The sequence below is a fragment of the Dermochelys coriacea genome, chromosome 6 (genome assembly GCF_009764565.3).
Source record: "Dermochelys coriacea isolate rDerCor1 chromosome 6, rDerCor1.pri.v4, whole genome shotgun sequence".
NCBI classification, from domain to species: Eukaryota; Metazoa; Chordata; order Testudines; family Dermochelyidae; genus Dermochelys; species Dermochelys coriacea.
In genome coordinates, this window is record NC_050073.1 from 32,520,727 (window position 1) to 32,542,887 (window position 22,161).

General features: G+C 39.7%; 1 protein-coding gene across 5 annotated transcripts in view; it reads left to right on the plus strand.

Annotated features, from left to right (window-relative positions):
• MICAL2 (microtubule associated monooxygenase, calponin and LIM domain containing 2) overlaps window positions 1–22,161 on the plus strand; it is a 187,606-nt gene that overhangs the window by 30,455 nt on the left and 134,990 nt on the right. For all 5 annotated transcript variants that reach the window (XM_043516720.1, XM_038404231.2, XM_043516721.1 and 2 more), the window contains exon 2: window positions 2,551–2,908. In XM_043516720.1, the coding sequence (XP_043372655.1) occupies window positions 2,645–2,908 (264 nt within the window). In that variant the 5' untranslated portion in view covers window positions 2,551–2,644. The remainder of the gene's footprint in view (window positions 1–2,550; window positions 2,909–22,161) is intronic.

Here is a 22,161-nt window from a genome sequence, read left to right on the forward strand (position 1 = left end):
CGGAGTTTCAAAGTTTCTGGGGCTTTATGGGGGTGGATGTCTGTTTACCTGGCGTCAGAGCAGCAGAGCTACTGACCAGAGTGGTCACCTAGGCACTGTGGGATATCCTGCAGAGACTAAAAGCTCTGTAAACAGGAAGAATGTGTCTTCACTTGCACATCACCGCAAAAGCATCACCAGTAAGAGCTGTACACTTCCCATGGAGGTGGCTGCTTTTTTTGCAGTGAAACTTCTGAGTTTCACCACAAAAAGTCATTGGCAAGTGTAGACGCTCCCATGGTTTTTGCTCAAAAAGGGGACTTTTTCCACTTTAAATGGCAAGTATAGACATGCTCTAAGTGGGAGGCTATAGCTACATCACTCCTTTACTTTTCACTCGTTTCCTTATGCTGACTTTCATATATCGTGGATGTATTTTGAGAAGTTAACAGTTAATAACCTTAGGGTTGAACCTTCAAAGGTGCTGAATGGGAATGGAAGCACTCAATCCTGGCAAGATTAGAGCTTCTGAGAGACAGAGCAAGGGAAAGGGTGGTTGTTGTTGTTGTGTGTTTTTTTTTTTTTTGTTTTTTTGTGTTTTGTTTTTTTTTTTTTTTTTGCTTCATGAAGCCCTGCACAAATGAACAGGGAACATACCACAAATGAGGAACTCAGACTGGAAAACAAAATTGCCTAACATATTCTTGGCAATAAGTATTTAATCATGGCACTAGGTCCAAGAAAAGATACAAACTCTCAACACTGGAAATTTATTATACCCTAAAATGGCAACAGAATGATGTAAAAGCAAAGGTTATTTATTTTAAGCATGGCCACAAAATGTAAGCATTCCAAATGCTTCTCTGTTTCTTCCCACAGGAGGCTTTTATAGGTTGCCTATATTCATTCATGTTGAAAGAATGCAAGATTTATGTGATGGGTCTCCTCTTAATTTAAATAAATTGATTATGTTGACTTCCCTTTCCGTTTGAAGCAAACGTGGGTAGAGAATGAATGGTTTGTGAGCAATGTTAAATTAAAAGTGTATCTGCAAGGGCCCTTTTAACAATTTATTTTAAAGCTGAAAGCCAACTGATGGGGGGTCCAAGTAAAATAATTATGTGGGAGATTAAACAAGCCTCAGTTTGGTATTGGAATGGTAGGTAATTCTTTAATAGCAGGAAGAACGGAATATGACTGGCCCCACTTAAAACTCTGGATTTGAGTCTAGGTAAGCTCTCGCCAATTGTAAGCAGCTAAATAATCCATCTTAATTCTCTTGGGGAAAAATAAGAATTTGGGAATCTAAATCTTTTGACCTGGGATGACTTTAGTGGGGAGTGTCTGAAATTCAGAATGAGGGGTTAGAGTAGGCTCTGGGAGTGGCCCTACAAAATTATTTTAGTACTTTAAAATGTACGCTTTTTAGAGTAGCTTTCTCTTCTCCCAGCTCAATAGTAGTTGTCCTAAATACTGCATGTGGTTTGATCGTGAGGAACACTAATTACTCATTACATGAATGTAATCATTTTAAATAACAATGTGCAAAGAATGCAGGATTACCTCCCTTATACTGGAGAGTACTAGATTCTTTTTCATTTGGGCGTGGTTCATACGGGGGTTGGAAGAGTGGAGTAGGTCCCTTTTTCCTGGAATTTCAGTTTTGGAGTAACAAGACATGATGCTCTAGTCATCCTAAATGTTTTCTGCATGCAACTGATGACAAGATGAACAGGTTCCTCATGCTGAATCTAGGTTGTTTTGGGTTAGTTGTATACCAATGCTCTAGCCGTAATTGAACATCTTTCTTTAAAATAACGTAGTGTTGACTTATGGCCAATTCCCAGAGATACAAGGCTCTGACTACAGTTATGGTTGACGGATGCTTCTGAGGAATTACTGTGTGTGAAGCCTTCAGAAAGGTATCCTTTGCTAGCTAGTAGAGTAAGGCCAAAAATTGTCATTAGACAAATGTGATAGCGTTTTAGGGAGAATGAGTTGTCCTTGAAATCAGTACATTTGAGTGTTTAAGGATGTTCGTAATGAAATAAACTGACCATTATGAAATAAACTGATGCCTAGCATAAAGAACATAAGAATGGCCATATTGGATCAGACCAATGGTCCATCTCGCTCAGTATCCTGTCTTCTGACAGCAGCCAATGCCAGGCGTTCTAGAGGGAATGACAGAACAAGTAATAATCAAGTGATCCATTTCCAGCTTCTGGCAAACAGAGGTTAGGGACACTTCAGAGCATGGTTTTGCATTCTTGCCCATCCTGGCAAGTAGCCATCGATGGACCTCTCCTCCATGAATTTATCTAGTTCTTTTTTTGAACCCTGTCATAGTCTTGGCCTTCACAACATCCTCATTGCAGAGGTGGCATAATTTTATTTATAACTTCTGCAGTTGGTATATTTGATGCCGTTACTAACTTTATCTTGCACTTTGGCTCATTTTAGAGAGCCTTTCATTTCTGCATGCTTGTATCGAGCTGGTTTTAAATATGATTTGTAGGTTTTTGATCTTCATTATGTTGAAAATATGTTAATTTTGACTTTCTTTTCTAGGTGTAATAATCTTGGAAGTACCTGAAAATATCTGTCACCTGTATCAGAGCACCACAGTTCAAGTTTAGTCCTTTCTACACACACTGCTCAGAACATGGGGGAAAATGATGATGAAAAGCACAGCCAAAGTGGCCAGATATTTGAAAATTTTGTACAAGCATCAACATGCAAAGGTACCATTCAGGCCTTTAATATCCTCACCCGTCAACTTGAACTAGATCCGTTGGACTACAGAAATTTCTATACTAAATTGAAGTCAAAGGTAACCACCTGGAAGGCCAAAGCTTTGTGGAACAAGCTTGATAAAAGAATAAGTCATAAAGAATATAAGCGAGGAAGATCTTGTATGAACACTAAGGTAAGCTGAGAACTTCAATTTCTAATTTATAGTTTAGAACAATTTTTAGTTGCCAAATTTTGCCACTAAAGTTAAACAGTTCTGCATAGTATAAACTATTTTCTTACAAGTCTCAAGTTGAGTGGTGGTTATCTGCAGAGCACTTACTGGAACCTGGAGATCTGGCTTGTAGCATTGACTCTTCTTGCTTCTAGCTATTAAACAATAGTAAACATCAATATTTAAATACCTTCTTATTGTTGCTTTTGCATACAAACAATTCCTGTCGCTTTCCCACTGATGTTACATGATTGTGAGTAGGGATGTAAATATCATTTTTAAAAAGTACATTTAAACTTTTAAACTATTAAAATGATATCCATTAACCATTTTACATCCATAGTTGGTACCCTGTCACCACCCCCTCCTGCGCACTGTCCTGGTGATGGGAGGTGGGGGTGGGAAAAGGGAGAGACCATCACATGATCCAGGAGTGTTATGGTGGCAAGGAGAACCTGTCATGTGACCAGGGGGTGTCATGGTGACATCATTCTCCACCATCACATGACCCATTCTCCCTCAGTGTGTCTTGGGACTTTGGATAGTTCTGGACATGTGTCCCTTGCTGCCCAGCTCCCTGGCCGCACCATGGGCCAGGAGGTGGCGAGTGCCCAGCGCCGCCCGCCCCCTCAGCCTGTCACATCCAGTGGAAGCGGCCAGTGGAGGCCTGGGTTCTGAGCAGCTGCCTACATGGCAGGGGCTCAGCGGAGTCTCATGGGGGGGGGGTCGGGGCAGCGGGGGGGAGGGGTTGCAGTGGCTGCTCCCCAGGCAGGGGGCCCATGCCTGTGGGGGAGGGGATGTGCCCGGTTGGGGTCCCTGTACTGGCTCCTGGTGGGGAGCGAGGCACCCAGCCCTGGTAGCCGGTATTGATGGCGTGAGAGCACAATGTGTTCTGATTGCCCCTGGTTCCCGCTGTTCCGGGCTCCCAAACTATCACCATGCAAGGGCAGTTTGGCTTGTCCTGCCCTGGGTGCTGCTAGGGAGTGGGATGCAGATAGGGAAGAGGCGGATTTGTTAATGCACACAGTGTGCTCAGACGTGGGGGCAGGGAATGCAGCCAACTTGAGGGAATGACAGCAGAAGTAGGGATGTGAAATGTCATGAAATTATTTTACCCATTTGTTTTAAAGATTAACTGCAATATATTAACAGTAAGACTAATACTTATTGGTTAATGGTTGAATATTTTACGTTCCTAATTGTGAGTAGAAGAGGAGGCAGTCTGTGTGATTGTGAACAGCATGTTGATCTGTTTCTAGTAAGATGTAGTGCAAACCTATTTGGAAACCATTGGATTCCAGTGAGTATAAATGCTGGTATAAAAATTTTGTATTAAAGATTTATTTTTAACTAGTTTATACCACTGGGTCCATCTGTTTGGTGATTATATTTCATTTTAGAGTAGCTCACTTGCGACTGTATAAATATGGCTCCCAGTTTTATTGCTGAGTTACAGCTATAAATTATATGAAATCCAGATTGGTCATCTGTTGAGAATTCCCAGCCCTCACATGGACAAATCTAGGGGTTACTGACACTTGTGTAAGTAGAATACAGGGGAGAAACAGGGTATAAAATATACACAGGACTCCAAACCATGAAGGGTTTCATAAATTGAAATCATCATGAATTTCATAGTTGTAATCTCTGCAAAGGGGCAGTATGGCTTTTTTTTAACCTCCTTCACTCTCCTTAAAGAACAGGGGCTTTTCAAAAGAATCTGGGAGAAAGGGCTCTGAAATTACTTGGAATGCATGTAAGAGCTCCGTTTTTTTTTTTTTTTTTTTTTTTTTTTTTAAATAGTTTTGAAATATCTCTGCAACAGGCTTCTCTAGGAAATGAAGAGCCAAGAGATTTTGGACCACTAAAACTGTCCTCATCGCTTTCCTATCTGCCTCCCACTTCTTCCTCTGTTTGCTTTTTTTCCTTCCCTTTCTCCCCGTCACTTCCATTTTCTCCTATCTTTGCTCCTTTTTGTTCTTTTGAAAGAGTTCTTTAATATATGTCAGTGATCAACTTCATGGTGAATGTACAGTCAGGAAAGGGAAGGAGTGGGGGGGGGGCTGAGAGAGGGGAAAAGCATCTGGCAGTTAATAATTGTCCCGTATTATACTTTATTATTCTCCCTCCTGCCCTTCCCCATTCCCTCACCCCCAGTTTCTGATGTCAGCCTGAAGAGATAATAGCAGCAGAAAATAGGTAATGTTGGCATGTGTAAAGTGTAGGGAGAGCATGGCTCCGGTCTGTGAAGTGTGCCCATACATACAGTGCAAGGCCCTGGTCCTTCAAAGCCTTAAGCATTTGCTTAATGGCACACACTATGTGAAGTCACACTGAAGTCAGTTTCAGAGTAGCAGCCGAGTTAGTTTGTATTCACAAAAAGAAAAGGAGTACTTGTGGCACCTTGGAGACTAACAAATTTATTTGAGCATAAGCTTTCGTGAGCTACAGCTCACTTCATCGGATGCATTCGTGGAAAATACAGAGCGAAGATTTATTTAACGTTTCTCTGTGTGTACATAAATCTCCCCACTGTATTTTCCACCAAATGCATCCGATGAAGTGAGCTGTAGCTCATGAAAGCTTATGCTCAAATAAATTTGTTAGTCTCTAAGGTGCCACGAGTACTCCTTTTTTCTTTTTCTGAAGTCAGTGGCACTCTCAATTTGTAACATTTTAAGCACCTGTGTAAAACTTTGCAGGATTGTGACCCAAGAGTCTAATCTGCCTCCTATGGCATTAGTTCTGTGCTTTGGAATAAGGATTTATTTGTACTTACGGGGCATAAATATTTGTATAAACTAATGGACTTGTGTGTATTAATGTTATGGATAAATGTAAGATAACTCATCATAGACAAAAGGGTGCATTTAGGAGGAAGATATATCTGCATTTGTTGTTTTATATTCTCTACCATAACACCTATAATTCACTCTCATCAAAGTGAGCTGACTGCATGTGAGAAGAATGAATTTGGAGATTGCAGCAAATGAAAATGTTAACTGTGGTCTACAGGCTTAGTGTGGATATCTAGCAAACATTCCTTACCTATGAATCATAGTCTCTTGTGAAAGCATATCTGTGCCACATGAATGGTAGGAAACACATTCAGACAAGAGGGCAGACTCTCTGATCATTACCTTGATGCAATCTGACAGTCCTATTTACAGATCATGATAAAGTATAGATATTTCATTTTCAGAAATACTAATATCCAATAAAAATACTACTGCACAATAGAGAAGGTTAATGGTTAAATATACGGACTGATTACTAGTATGTTGCTAGTTTAGTTGATGCTACCAACAAATTGCCATCTTCAAACACCTGTGACTTTCACCTATGCTTTGAATTTGTAATTGAATAATGGCTCTGGAGTTTTTTGCACATTTTAAGCTTGGTGGTCCAAATTCATCCTCCTCTTCTTGCATCTCATGCAACACAGTAGGCTTCTGTGTATTGCACAGGGTAGAATGTGGCCCAAACTTTCCACTTACAGTTATATATGGAAAAGTGCTGGTTGCAATGGATCAGTTGGAATGAAAAGCTTAATGGTTTCATATTTTGACAGACCCCAAAAGTTAGACAAGTGGCTATTTGCAAATACAATTTTGTTTGAGAGCTCAAGGTGGCAATAGGCATCACTTTTTTTTTTTTTTTTTTTTTTTTTAAAGTTAGCTCAGGACATTAGTTCATTTTAAAAATAAATAATATATAAAAAAGAAGCTCCGATGAGCACAACTAAAATTGTTTCCTCCATGCCTTGACTTCTCATAATTCTGGCCATGCTTTATTTTTGCACTAGCATTTCTTGACACTTAAAACACAAATGCAAAGCTGATCTGTAGTGAGTTTTTAAATTTCACAAAGGTTTTGAGGCCTGTTGGTATTGACTGTAACTGTGGAAGCTTCTTTTCTCAGGGATGAATGGACAAGATACGCTGATATGTCTTTGGCCTGTATGTCAAGGATACTACTTCTGACCTGTATTGTGTGGACAAAGTAGGTAGGCTAAATTCCATGATATGCATATGTCAGAATGGTGTAGAGGGATACAGTGGGATCTGTGGCCTGAAGGGTGGTGGATGGGGAGAAGGAGTTGTCTTGCATATAAATGGGAATGGAATGAGATACTGCAGTCTCTTGGTTTTAGTGGAGGATTAGTTCTTGGTCCCACATGTTAGGACTTGACTGTAGAATTTTTATTGTGGAAGGGTGGGCAGAGAGCATCTAAGATCTGGATTTTGAAAGGGAGCGCTGCGGGGAAGACAGTGGTACAGGGGATCTTGAGTCTCTTGATGGAGCAGGAATATTGAGGGCAGCATTAAGTTATGGACCGCTTGCCCTAATGGAGACGATGGCACCACTTGTTACAATCACTTGTCAGGGTTTCCCATCGGTCAGGGTCGATTCCAAATTCCTTCATATTTCGCTTGCATGTGTCTTTATGGCGAGGCTTGGGACATCCTGCTGTTTTCCCTCTGATGGTCCCTGTATAGCATCCTTGGGTATGCGTCCGTCTTCCAACTTACTCAGATGGCCCAGCCAGCGCAGTCGTACTTGCTTGAGCAGGGTTGTCGCACTTGATAAATTTGCCCGTTCGAAGAATGTAAAGAGCCTGTAGGAAGCTAGCAGTTCCCAACCGAGACACCTACCTTTGCAATAACTGCCAAAGATCATGCAAATCTCGGACTATTCAATCACATGGGACATTGCAAACCATCTACATCATAGGCTGCAATTCCCACCATCTCTTGCAGATGAAAGGATGCCAACATTGTTAGATGTAAGAACTAATACTTGACTGAAAGGAAATTTAGAATTTAAGGAATGCTATTTAATTTGTAATATGTTTTTTAAAGATGGGGGCGGGGAGGAAGCTTCTACTTAAATTTTACCTTAGAGGGGTTTTTATTTTTTGTGGGTTTGGGAGGATCCTTAGGATATTTTTTTAAGCAGAGGCTCCTAGCAGCTTTGCTGGTTATGTTAACTGAACTTGTAATCTTGGTGAGCACAATGACCAATATCCTAGTTTTGAGATACCATTTACATTTTGCTTTATAACGTATCCAACTACTCAAAATCTTCTGCAATCCTTGGTGGCTGAGATAAAACCAAGGTCTAAACTACCTTTCATCCTTGTTTTACAAAATCAAAATTGGCCACTTTACCTGATGTCTTGTCATCGCTTTCACAGTGCTTACAAGGTCCGTTTGCTGCACAAACCTTTTAGACACACGTAAGTGACTTGTAATTTCCTCTATATTGTATAGTGTACTATTATACATGGAAACATTTAAAAAAATGAGCTCTTATTTCCTAAAGAATGTTCCACTCCAATTATAGTAGTAATAGTAATCCTGTGCATTAGTTTTCATTTAAGAATCATGTCAAATTCTGTTTTGAAGTTTTTACAGTAAAAGGAAGGACTTAAAAAGTTGGGAGGACTTGAAAATTCTTCACATTTTAAAAACCACTTTTTCAGTCACCTATCTCAAAAATGACAGTCATTTAACCTTAAACTTTGCAAAAGAAATCAAAATAAAAAAACTCTAAGGAAACACCACACACAACATTTCAGGCATAAAGGAACCTTTTTCAGAAGCTAGAAATACTGTATGTTTATTTAATAAAATAAAAAACGGCTTCTCTTTCTCCTCCCCAGATGTGTAATGTTATGATGAGTGCCTTAACTATGGAGTTATTACCCTGACTCTCCTGTCCTACATAATCCACCTGAATTACAAAAAAAACACATTTGTTTTCTCTCTGACACACACACACACACACACACACTCTCTCTCTCTCTCTCTCTCTCTCTCTCTCTCTCTCTCTCTCTCTCTCTCTCTCTCTCTCTCAAGAAAACAAACTTCTGAGACCACTTCCTTTCAGGTTTCAGAGTGGTACCCATGTTAGTTTGTATCAGCAAAAAAAATCCGAGGAGTACTTGTGGCACCTTAGAGACTAACAAATTTATTTGGGCATAAGCTTTTGTGGGCTAAAACCCACTTCTTATGCCCAAATAAATTTTAGTCTCTAAGGTAATACAAGTATTCCTCCTCCCCCTCCCCCCCCCCACTGCCTTTCAGTGTCTTTCCTACCCCTGGTTTCAGAGTAGCAGCCATGTTAGTCTGTATCCACAAAAAGAAAAGGAGTACTTGTGTCACCTTAGAGACTAACAAATTTATTTAAGCATAAGCTTTCGTGAGCTACAGCTCACTTCATCGGAGTGAATCCGTAGGCCAGGCAATACTTGCAGTGTTCTCTTGCTTAAGCTTGTTCCTCTTTTTTTTTTTTTTTTTTTTTTTTTTTTTTTTTAAATGGCCTCTGCCACCTTTTCTGTTCTCCTCTCCCCCCTCCCCCCTTTCCGCTGGGAAATTTCCACACTCCAAAGCTAGCTCCCTCAGCTTCTGGGCAGAGAGTAGTTCTGTCAATAGTTGTGCAAATAGCAAGCCTATTGTTTCACTAGGGTGGAATATTCAGTGATGATGGCCCTTGATCTAGTCAGAGCTTCCCAGAATCAGGGTGTCTATGCTGTCCCACAGTTAGGACAATAGGGGTCTGAACAATATTGAGCACCAAGGTGCTAATCTGTAACTCCCCCAGGTGGACACTGCAAGCATGAACTAAAAGGTTCCAAATTCCCATTAACATAGTGCTCCATATGAGATAGGAACCTTTTAGTTCGCACACCCACATGGGAGAGTTCCAGCTCAGCACTCCATTTGTACTAATATTCATATCCCCAGCCGAATTGCAGTGTAGACATGCCTATAGTCTCTGTACTAGGTGCCAAGTTCCTGCTACTAAATAAATGCTCAAAGCCTCACTAAAGTGTTCATTAAAAATGAAGGTTGAGGTACAACATGGCATTCAGAAAGCCAGAATGGAACTCTCAAACTGACACAGACGTATCCTCCCAGTCAGTCACGTAAGCATGATCTGACTGCTTAAAAGATAAGGGATACTTAAAAAAACAAACTATTACTACTAAAAATGTCCTTTGAGAGAACAGTGCTGCCTACATATTAATACTAGGTACTTGCCAGAGCTTATTTCACATCTTCTCATTAACTATTTACACTAAAAAATTAAACTGTTTTGAACCATTTCCTTGTGTTAATGACTACTTTTTCCTAGATTTGCATATTCCTTTTGTATAGAAACCAGGTAATTTAATATGCTATCACTATGTGGAAGTTGCTGCTGCTGGTGGTGTAAAAAATTATAGAAAAAGTGAATTATCACACTTGTCAGTTATTTTGGTTAAGTAGGTACAGTAAACGCTCAGCTTATTACAGTGTTTGACTTCAAATTTAATATATGCAGAACATTGTGCGTGTATGCAGGATTATTAATAGGACCAGGATATGAATCAGTTGAGAGGATCTGATCTCGGAAATCATAAGTAAAGTGGGAGTGGCTTGTGACTTAACCAGAATACCAACATCAAAATGTGTCTTCATAATATAGCCACTTTCATTCATTAATTATAAAATGGGACAATTTTATCTGCCAGGCCATTGTTTCTTCCTTTCCACAGTGTATGCCATTGAGTAACTCTTTTCCCTCATGTACATGAGTGGATTTTTTTCATCTCTAAAAAACATCTACTGAATGCACTGTAGATTAAGCAAATCTACTTTTAACAGAGTTGAGGATGGTAGATTTATTGCCAACCCATGCTGTGTGCTACCATCTAGTATGGTCCAAAGATGCTAAACTGGACAGATGACTCATATTGGCACTCTTGCATCTTAGCTATGTACAAAATATCATTGGTCTTTAGTATGGACAAAAACTTGTGACTTGCAAGCAGGAAGTTGGAGCATTGTAAGTACACAGTGGACAATATATTTGTTTTCTGGAGGTCCTGTTTTCTTGTTTCTTGAAACAAAAGCTTCTCATAATTAAACCAATCCTCCAGTATGTTTTAACTGAAACACTAGCAGATTTCTCTCCCCTGACCGCCTCCCCCCCCAGCACTGTCACTTGTGATCCACCTAATGCTTCCAGAGACACCTCACTCTGCATTCTATTTACTTTAAAATATTTCAGAATGTTCACTACAGATGGAAGATTTAAAATCTCCTAATTTTGTCCTTTAATTAGAACCCAAGTGACTGACTTGCTTTAGCCAAAATAGAGATTAACCTCTTTAAAATCTCAGCCATTTCAAACCTGGTTTTCAAGTTTTTAATAATCAAGCTTTATAATGAAAACCCCATCTATTTTATCTAAAATAGCACTGATAACTCTACTTGGATAACAGAGCAAAATGACACAGCTGGTCATTGTATTTGATGACCAAAATGGCATTCATATGTTCAGTAACATTAAATTAATCGATCATTATCTAATCCCTTGGGTATTTTTTTTTAAAATCACAATTAATTCTTTTGGGTTTACTGTACAGCAGATGTAACATGGAATCACACAATCTTTCCATGATGATGTTGGATGAAACTCCATCTAATGTGAAGTGTTAGCATAAGTTCTAAAACCTGTTTTGCAACACTGGAAGCCACAGTTAGGAAATTCCACTAATCATTGTCCTTTATGCCTCTGAAGATATAGATAATATAAAAGATGTGCAAAAGTGCATCTAATTACTGTTTTACTAAAGACCATCTCTGTGGCATATTGTAGCAAGCAGGTTGGTCTCTGTATATTCATCAACAGGTCATGAAATATCATAATAGGAATTAAGTACCATAATTATAGTAAGTTCTGATGAGCAAACTGTGCACAAAAATACATTTTGATATCAACTTCTTTATTTAAACAAAAGAGGGCAAAAAACACTTCTCTTCAGCCCTTCAATTTAGTCTGAACTACTGGTTCTGAAGTTCTGAAGCTTCTGGTGGTACTTACTACCAACATATTCCACTGACTTAAATGGCAGCTGTGAGTCCTTAGCGCATTTAAAAATCACGTCACTTACTTAAGTGGCCAGGTTACTTTATTTTTGTAATTTATGGCATGGATGCCTAGAGCCTTGGAGAGGGTCCTCTTTTTTTAATTCTTTTATAAATCTATATAAATAAAATGTATAGAGTGCTTAGAGTTCAGGGAAGGCTGTGGGATTATCTATGAAATTGTAGATTTCTACTGGGGGAAAGGAGAAAATGCATGGATGGGGACAACCATGTTACAGCAGAGTCCTTTAATGATTGATGATGGGTTCAGACTATTTTTACTGTTTCTTCAAGAAATATTTTTTTGTCTCTGAAAAGAGTCAGGGTGATGAAAGGATGTGGTTTGTTTTGAGAGAATGATATCTGATAAGTATCTGACTCTCTGAATCACTCTGTTTTCAAAGCAGGTCAAATTACATCACCAAAGGCAAAGTTTTGGTATTTGATTCGATAATGAAATCACTTTATTTTTATTAGAACTTGTATACATTATACTACACATGTTTTGTCAGGCACCAACTTTCCATTTTTTATCATTCATGAGAAACCGTAATCTACGGCCAGGAGAACCTAATCAGAATGCCTGACTAACATTTTTTGTAAATTTTTCTAGATGTTTGGAAGTCTTAAGGTTTGGTTGACAAGATAACAGCAACTTTACATCTGTGTCCCTTGTTTTTATGTCTTTGCTATTAATCTATGGCAAGGAACTTCTCCTATTTCACAAAAAGAAAAGGAGGACTTGTGGCACCTTAGAGACTAAACACATTTATTTGAGCATAAGCTTTCGTGAGCTACAGCTCACTTTCCAATGAAGTGAGCTGTAGCTCACGAAAGCTTATGCTCAAATAAATGTGTTTAGTCTCTAAGGTGCCACAAGTCCTCCTTCTTTTTGCGGATACAGACTAACACGGCTGCTACTCTGAAACCTCTCCTATTTCACTGATTTCCAAGATCTTCCTTTTTTGTAAAGATTTCCACTAACCTAGATGTCTACGCTCAGCTTGCTTTTACACAAATCACTGATATTGTTGCTGTCACATGTTTTATTTAAATTTGACTCACTTGAGATTATCAAGAGATTACAGTGAGATACCTTATTTTATTATGACATTTTGGTGGATTGGATTTATGACTATGTGAAAATAGTAAAGAGACACATCCATCCAAATTACAGGGTGGTGTTCCTAATGTGTGCCAAACCAAAGGAAACAGAGTTCTCCAATGCAGCCTCAGGAGTACAGGCCTGCCAGACAGTTGCTTTCCTTTGTTGATGGTTTGGGGTCAGAGCTTTGTTTCTGTCTAGGGAACAGAGAGCCAAACTGAGCTCTGATACAGCTTTATTGTTAGTTACATTACAAGCTTCTATTTTTTTAATTTTTGTACAGATAAGCAAGGAAATACATAATTTTGGTACCAAGAAAGGATTATGCATTTGGCTGAGAACAGAAAAGGTTCCAGATGTAAGGCAGTTTCCTGTTTCCTTTAGAACAGGTGCCTCTCTTATTTAAGTTCCCATGCCTATTTTGAGAACCAGCAAGTTTTTTTTTCTGTTGACATAACATAGGGCATGTTGTTTTGCTGTTTTGAGAAGCATGCATTTTATCAAGAAAAAGTATGATGCGTGTTTGTGTCAAAGTTTATTAAGACACACATTCTGTAGTTTTTCTGTATGTACAAGAGGCACTGTAGCACACGGATATATTTTGTCACCTTTTTTGGCATACACAAAACCCTGATTTCCCCCCCCCCCCCCCCCCGAAAGAGTTTTAATCGCTATAGTTAGTTGTAGCATAGACAAAGAGAACTCGCAGGAGAGTGTGTGTGTTTGTGTTTAATGCAGTGAATAGTCTGAAAGCTGGGAGAAATGATACTTCCCACAATACTTTAAAGCCTTTATTCTATTCACTTCAAATGCAGAGCGTAATAGAAGACTTGGCTCTAGAGTGGGAGACTGATATATATTAACATGTTTGCATATGTCCCAAACACCAAAATACATAGTGCACATAGGTATCCAGGTTCTTGGCCAAACTAGCAAATTAACCTGGTTTTGACATGTCATTAGCTATGATATAAATCGAAAAGCTCACAAGATGGTGGGAATATATGAGAAGAGTTATAGTGGTTCAGGATTCCTTATGGAATCCCATATTACTGCGCTTTCCCATTTCTGGGCTATTTAAAGTGTAATCTTAATTCCCTGGCATTCAGATGTATTATGTAGGTTTTTATGTTCTTAATCTGTAGTGTAAAATTTTGTTGTTTTTTTTGTGGTAGAAGAAAAACCTTAATAGAGAAAATTAAACTGGATTATTATTCACTGTTTCTATTTAACTACGTCTTTTGGTAACTTTCAATAAAATATTGATGAGGATAACATTTTAAACGTTTAGGTTTAACTGCTGTAAACAAATTGGATATGGGTTTGTATAACTGAATCCATTTCAAATGGAGAGACTGTTTAAAAGCAAACCATCAAAATCAACTGGCTAAACAACTTCTTTTTTTGACACAAAAGTAAATAAGGAAGAATAACTAACTAATTATCAGAGCTGAGCTCCCGAAAAGGATTGACCCTTCCAGATGTTTTTGCAACGTCATTCTCCACGTGTGGGTTTATTTTGATTATATGGCTTTCTGCTTTGTGGTTTCCCTTGGTCTGGCTGAACAAGCAGTAGGAGGATGCAGTCACCACATGGTGAAGCACTGTAATAAACAGCCTCAGACCTCTTGTAATTAGCAGTGGGCCTTTAGTGTTTAAAAAACCTAACAAACCCTCTTAATCAGAGGTCAATACATTTGATGCTATTTTCTTTTGATTTTGTGACTAAAGTAACAGCTCCCATAGATAACTGTGTTTTAAACTATTTGTGTTTAAAAGGTAAGACATTGTTTCCTTGGTGTTGCAGGAGGCTGGTGCACCTCCGCTTCTGACACATAATGGTCTACATGCCTGTGAACTTGCAATACTTTTGGTCTCATTTCAGTTTTTTGGGTTTAGTGTGTGGGTGCTGATTGTATTTGTGGCCTATGATATACAAAAGGTCAGACTAGAAGATCTGGTGGTTCCTTCTGGCCTTGGAGAGACAGTTTATGTAAAAAGTTTATGTAAAAAGCAGTTCATGTCTTCAGCTTTACATTTTTTCCTTGACCTCCCTTTATTATCTCTGGGATGTTACAGTTGGTGCAAGCTGTATTTCTGAACAGATCTTCAAAACGAGAAGTGCTGTAGACAGGAAACTATAACCTAAGGCCTATGTTTCCAATGGCTTGCAATGCTGCAGTTTCAGCTCTGTCTCTGAACTGGCAAGTAGTCTATTGGCACCAGAATATGTCTGTGCTGGCGGGACTTCTGATGAGTGTTTGTTTGTTTTTTTTTTTTTTTGTTTTGTTTTTTTTTTTTAAATGTTCTGAGATATGGCAAATGGAAGGGCAAACTTTGCATCACCTGCTATCTGAAGAGGAATGCCTTACTCTCCTTTTTCACAGACAGGCTGTAAAATCACCTCAGTTAATGGCAATTACATCTGGAAATCAATAAGTGCTCTGGACCTCTAATTTTCACCACTGATGAACCAGTTAGGAGTCGGGGGCAGATGGGAGAGGAGGAGGATGCAGCCTTTTACTGAGTAAAAGATCTGTACTGTAGGAACTTGCTGTCTCTCCTACTTACTGCTTATGAGTAATTAAGAATTGGAAAACATTTTGTTTGCAAAAAAAAAAATCATTTGCAATAGTTTTTTTTCTGCTTGTGTGTGTGCGTGCATGCTTGTGTGTAAAAGATATCATGAACACCAGCACTGCCACCTAAGAGTTTTCCTTATAAGCTAATTGTATCCAGAATTTGTAATTCTGCTTTGAAAATGGCTGATGTTCCCCAACCAGTTTTTAATCCAACTTTTAGATGTCTCCTTTCTACAGAAGAAAGTACTGCAGCAGTGCCACCTCTAGCTACTCTACCAGTGTCCTTGCATGGCAAGCTGGAGGGACACGCTCTAGGAATGAAAGATTAATTCAGTCAATCTCCATTGTCTGTTTGTCCTTAAACACACTCTGAGACAGCCAACAAGGGTGCTCATTATTGTCAGTAGTAGTGATGATGTTGGACACTTGAATAATGAAAGTTGAAACAAGGCTACCAAATGCCTTTCAGGTGATACGGACTTTCAACCATGGTATTCACATGGCCCCTTAGGGTATGTCTACACTGCAATTAAACATTTACAGCTTGGGCTACAGGGCTGTAAGGCTGTTGTATAGAGCAGGGGTCCGTAACCTTCGGCACGTGGCCCATCAGGTAATCCAAAGGCGGGCCATGAGACATTTTGTTTACATTGACCGTTTGCAGGTACAGCCCCGCAGCTCCCAGTGGCCGTGGTTCACAGTTCCTGGCCAATGGGAGCTGCGGAAAGTGGTGGGCCACCGTGAACTGCAGCCACTGCGGGTTGTGGGGGGGCCATGCCTGCGAATGGTCAATGTAAACAAAATGTCTTGCGGCCCACCTTCAGATTTCCCTGATGGGCTGCGTGCCGAAAGTTGCTGACCCCTGGTTTAGATGCTTGTGCTGGAGCCTGAACTTTGGGACACTATGCGGTGGGGAGGGTCCCAGAAACTGGGCTCTGCCTGAGCCCAAATGTTTACACTGCAACTTTCCAGCCTCACAGCCTGAGCCCTGAGAGCCCAAGTTCTGGCTGACCTGTGTGAGATGAGTATTTAACGGCAGTGTAGACATACTGTTAGAGGTAAGAGCTTCTGAATCCATTCCACTGAGCTGTCATGTCCCTGGTAACTATCTTCTCCTATCAGATGATCAAAAAGAAAAGGAATACTTGTGGCACCTTAGAGACTAACAAATTTATTAGAGCATAAGCTTTCGTGAGCTACAGCTCACTTCATCGGATGCATTCACGAAAGCTTATGCTCTAATAAATTTGTTAGTCTCTAAGGTGCCACAAGTACTCCTTTTCTTTTTGCAAATACAGACTAACACGGCTGCTACTCTGAAACCTGTGATATCAGATGATGGACTTTTAGTGGATGCTGCTTGTAGTGATTGTTCAGGTGCATGAACCAAAGATGCTAATTATTGGATACAGGTGGCTTTGCCTCCACTTCCATCACTAATTTGCACTACCACATTTAAATAAATAATGAGAGAGATTAAAAAGAGCTTGTTACAATAAGTGCTTCTCTTAATCTTTCACTGGTGTAATCATTGGCCCTCTGTCGCTTGTTGCTTCCTCCCAACCTTTTACTCTTTGTCATCCCTAACAAACTGTACGGTTTAGATGAGAGACAATCCCTGGGGCAATTTACAATCCAGATCAAAGAAATGTTGCAAGGGATGTCAGTTCAATGTCCTGGAAAGCATTGTCTGCTCCCAAATAATTTAATAATAATTTATGCCCATCAGTAAGTCTTCAGTTAGAAGAAGAAAACTGGAAGTAATTTCTGATTTAAGGTGTAGAATTTGCCTGCACGTAAAGAATGGCACAACTTGTAGGAGTTCCAGTCTTACCCAATTATAACCTACCTGACTGCCTTGGCACATGTCTCGTAGAACTTGCTCTGTCCTCACAACGCCCACAGTTTGCTTCTGTGAATTTATCTAGTTTAGGAAGTTCATTGTTTGTCAATCTGGATCTAGAGATCACGGTGACAGAACAATCACAAGCATTGATCCTTGTATCAGAATTTCATGTATTGGGAATGTGAAATCCGTTGTAATTACAAAGCCACATACATATAAACTTGTATATAGAAATGCCATGTTTCCTTTATATAGTCTTGTACATTGACATAAATTGGCGCTTCATATAGCTTGTGTTCTTCTGTCCAGTGCTGAATGCTACTTCCTCTGAATTCTCCCTGCCTCGTACATGCACGCTTAATTTTTTCTTGCCTTTTCCAAAGGCCTTCCTTCTGACAACAAAGGCTCTAGCTGACTCTTGACCCCACAGCCTGTTAATATTTCTGCAACCCTTTTTTTGTCCAGGACAACGGAGGTCCCTGAACTCGGATTCCCTACAGTGTCTTAGGCTATCACCAGACTAGTATGTTGGCCTTGTGAGGGAATGTTATGTTAACACACTGTACTATTGGAAACATTCCCAATAATTGTTAGAGTAAAGGTACACGCTCTAATTCTGGTTAGAATTTATAACTGTTGACACTAGAAAACAATGGCACTAACAATGCTGAATGGCCAGTCTGTACGTTGTATCTAGAATCGCAAAATTCAAGAAATAAGTTTTTATTTAGAGATCGATGATCTTGAATGTACAAGTGTGATTGCCTTGGAAAACCTCAACTTCCCACTCTAGGGAGTGACCTTCAACATTGTTAGTTAAGATGGGAGTTGATGTTGATACTGAAGAGCAAAACGCATCCTTGATCAGAGGCAGTGGGTTTTTTTTTGTTTTTTGTTTTTCTTAAATATGGGAGGGGTGGACTAGAAGGGTATTGACCTCAGGAACCTGAAGTTATTACTTATGAAGTATTGCATCCCACATTTAACTATAACTGCCACTTGTTATACAGTCACTATGCTTATGATGATTAGACTTGATGAGAGTAAATGGTCTGCTCCTTTGCAAACCTGGATTCCACTTCAAATGTGATTTGTTTGTTACGACGTGAGCTCAGTTGTCATAGATTAGCTTCTAAAGAATCAAATCTCTCGGAATTTGCCTGCCATAGAATAAAGAATATTTAATTAAAACTGCAAATTAAACTATTCTGAGAAAATGACTTGACTTAAAAACATACCATGTGATTTTTTTTAAAAATCGTATGAACTTCTTGTTCTAAATGTATATTTTTATCTGCTAATACTTGGTGGATTTGCTGCATCTGCTGTGCTCTTTGTAAAGTGAAAAGGAGTACTTGTGACACCTTAGACTAACAAATTTATTTGAGCATAAGCTTTTGTGAGCTACAGCTCGCTTCATTGGATACATGCAGTGGATATTTTCCACTAAGGTGCCACAAGTACTCCTTTTCTTTTTTCTCTGTAAAGTGTTAGCCCAGGGAGCTTCATTTTAACCTTGTCTTCAGCATGCATGAGCAGTGTATAGTTACTGGATTTGTTTAAAATATCTAAAACAAGAATACTGTTTCTCTTCTTGGAAATGTTTATTGTACTGTATGTTCCTAGCTATACTGTGTGACAAAGTTCCTCCTCTACCTTGGTGGGTCTTGCGCTTATTGGCGGATTTGCTCGCCTCAGATTCATGGCAGCCCTCAGTTTGGCTGTTTTTGTGAACCCACAGTCCATGTCAACTCCTCCTGTGTCTGACTAGGAGTTGGGAGGTTTGGAGGGAACCCGGGCCCGCCCTCTACTCTGGGTTCCAGCCCAGGGGCCTGTGGAATGCAGCTGTCTAGCGTGCCTCCTGGAACAGCTGTGTGACAGCTACAACTCCCTGGGCTACTTCCCCATGGTCTCCTCCCAACACCTTCTTTATCCTCACTGTAGGATCTTCCTCCTGGTGTTTGATGATGCTTGTACCGCTCAGTCCTCCTGCAAGTACGCCTTCTCACTCTCAGCTCCTAATGCCTCTTGCTCCCAGCTCCTCTCACACATGCCACAAACTGAAGTGAGGTCCTTTTTAAACTCGGGTGCCCTGAGTAGTGAGCCTTAATTGATTCTAGCAGCTTCTTGATTGGCTGCAGGTGTTCTAATCAGCCTGTATGTCTTAATTGTTTCCAGAAAGTTCCTGATTGTTCTGAAACTTTCCCTGTTGCCTTACCCAGGGAAAAGGGACCTACTCAACCTGGGGCTAATATATCTACCTTCTATCACTCTCCTGTAGCCATCTGGCCCGACCTTGTCACAATTGATGCAATTAAAAGACCTATGGCATGATTTTTATTACAAGACTCCAAGCACCTGGATAAGCAAGTATTGTTACAGTGTAATATGCTGTCTCTGCAAACAGATATGGCTGTGTACAAAAGTAATATTTTTACTGTATATTACCAATTCCTCCTTCTCCTCCCCTCCTCAAAAAAGACTGTGGCTGTTGACCAGCTTGCCAGAGCTGCTCTGTAATCCCATATTCCCCCCCCCCCCCCACCACACACACTTTCATTTAAGGAGGCACATAGTATGACTTCCATTCCTCAAGCCAGAACAGACTCCCTTCAGAATCTATTAGCCTTGCTTGTTACGGCCCAATCCTGCAATCGCACAGTAACCTTTCTCATGTAACTAGTCCCATTGACTTTAACGAGGTTACTTTTCCCAAGAGTAAAGTTACTCACATAACCCACATTAGGGGCTTCAGTCTGGATCTAAAGTGTGGTTAGGGCACCATCGTTAGGACTTAAGAGACTTGGGTTCAAATCCATACTCTGCCATGTAATTCCTCTGTGATCTTGGGTAAATATTTTAGCTTCTCTGTACCTCGGTTCCGCATCTCTGTGTGTAGGTATTTGGGCAGGTTGGGGTCAGTGAGAGACTACAGCACTTGTATCTCTCAGGGATGTTGGGAGGATCAGTACTCAAAAATTGTGAGATACTCAGTTACTATGCTGAGGGGGGGCATATAAGTACCATAGATAAATACAGACAAGCAGGTTACACTTGAAATGGGTGAGGCACTCTCTCCTCCCTAGGGGTTTAGCTTTCTACCTTTCAGCCATTTTTGGCTCACAAGTGTGACAATGAAGAAGTCAAAGTTTCTAGAGACACTTGTGTAGATTCTGTGTGGTGTCTACCAATTTACAATTATTTTTTTAAAAGCTATAAACTCTTAAAGCTCTTTCGAAGCTGACAAACTTAAATATGACAAAAAGCTAATGAGAGAGCTGTATTGTACTAAAAGAAGCTAAAATCCAAAGTAAATTATATAGCTTGGCATGGTTCATTTCTCCAGTTTTAAAAATGAAGGTACCAGTATATCTCAAAATCCCTATAAATTTACTGTTTCAATGTGTAAGTAGAAACACCCATTTGTTGGATAATGGAGCATAAATTCTGGATCTCTTGCATATGCCGTGTTTTTTTTAATTTTGAGTTGTATGACAAAACCTTGTATGTGAACCTAATGCTAATACATAAATCCGAGAGACATAAATATATGGATATTTGCAATTTTTTTTTAAATATGAAAAGTATCTGCATTTTTCCAACTAGAAGGGACAAAGTCCTGATTTAGAATATCGGTACACTCACTTAAAAAATCCTGATAAAGAAGGGCCAACTGATTCAATGCATTAATGCACGTGTTTCACCTCTGACCATATGTGCCAAAAAAAAAGACACAATAAAGATAAGTACTCTTTTTGTTCAGAAATTATTTTCGCATAAGCACTCTATAGATTCCTGGATGGATTCCACTGGCAAGTAGCTAGAGAGTTCAGCTGTGGATACAACAGCTGAAAGATTTCCAAATTTGTTGGAATAAAACAGCTGAAGGAATGCCAAATTTGGAATTAAGCCAAATTTGTAAACTTTAAATCCTTGGTACATGCCTTTTTAAAAGCCATTATGAGTGTTTCTGTGTCTTTGTCACCTATCTCCAAGAGCTTTGAAGTCAGAAACTAGCAAAGTTGGCTGGTTCATTAGCCTTTTATCCTTGGAGCCCTATAGTCAAATAATGCTCAGGTCATAAGCGAAAGTCAGTTTTGGTGACAACACGCTACTTTCTTCTGGTCAGTTGCCCACGTGACAATACAGCACACAACTTCACATAATTGAAAGTCTGTGGAAAAAGTATTCAAAGCTGAGTGTCTTTTGCCTCATATAGTGATTAGAGATGCGCAAGCTTACGTATTTACCTCTTCTGTCATTAAACTTCACCAACATCTTATTTCTATACTCCTTGATTTTAAAAATGCACATCCAACAAGCTGTAAGTAAGTTTTTACAAACATTTGAGACTATATATGAAGTGGAGTAATGTATGGAATGACTTTCAATGTGTAAAGTTAAGCACACACAAGTCTTCGTAAGATTCATAGATACTAAGGTCAGAAGGGACCATTCTGATCATCTAGTCCGACCTCCTGCACTATGCAGGCCACAGAATCTCACCCACCCACTCCTAAGAAAAACTTCACCTATGTCTGAGCTATTGAAGTCCTCAAATTGTGGTTTAAAGACTTCAAGGAGCAGAGAAGCCTCCCTCAAGTGACCCGTGCCCCATGCTATAGAGGAAGGCGAAAAACCTCCAGGGCCTCTCCAATCTGTCCTGGAGGAAAATTCCTTCCCGACCCCAAATATGGCGATCAGCTAAACCCTGAGCATATGGGCAAGATTCACCAGCCAGATACTACAGAAAATTCTTTCCT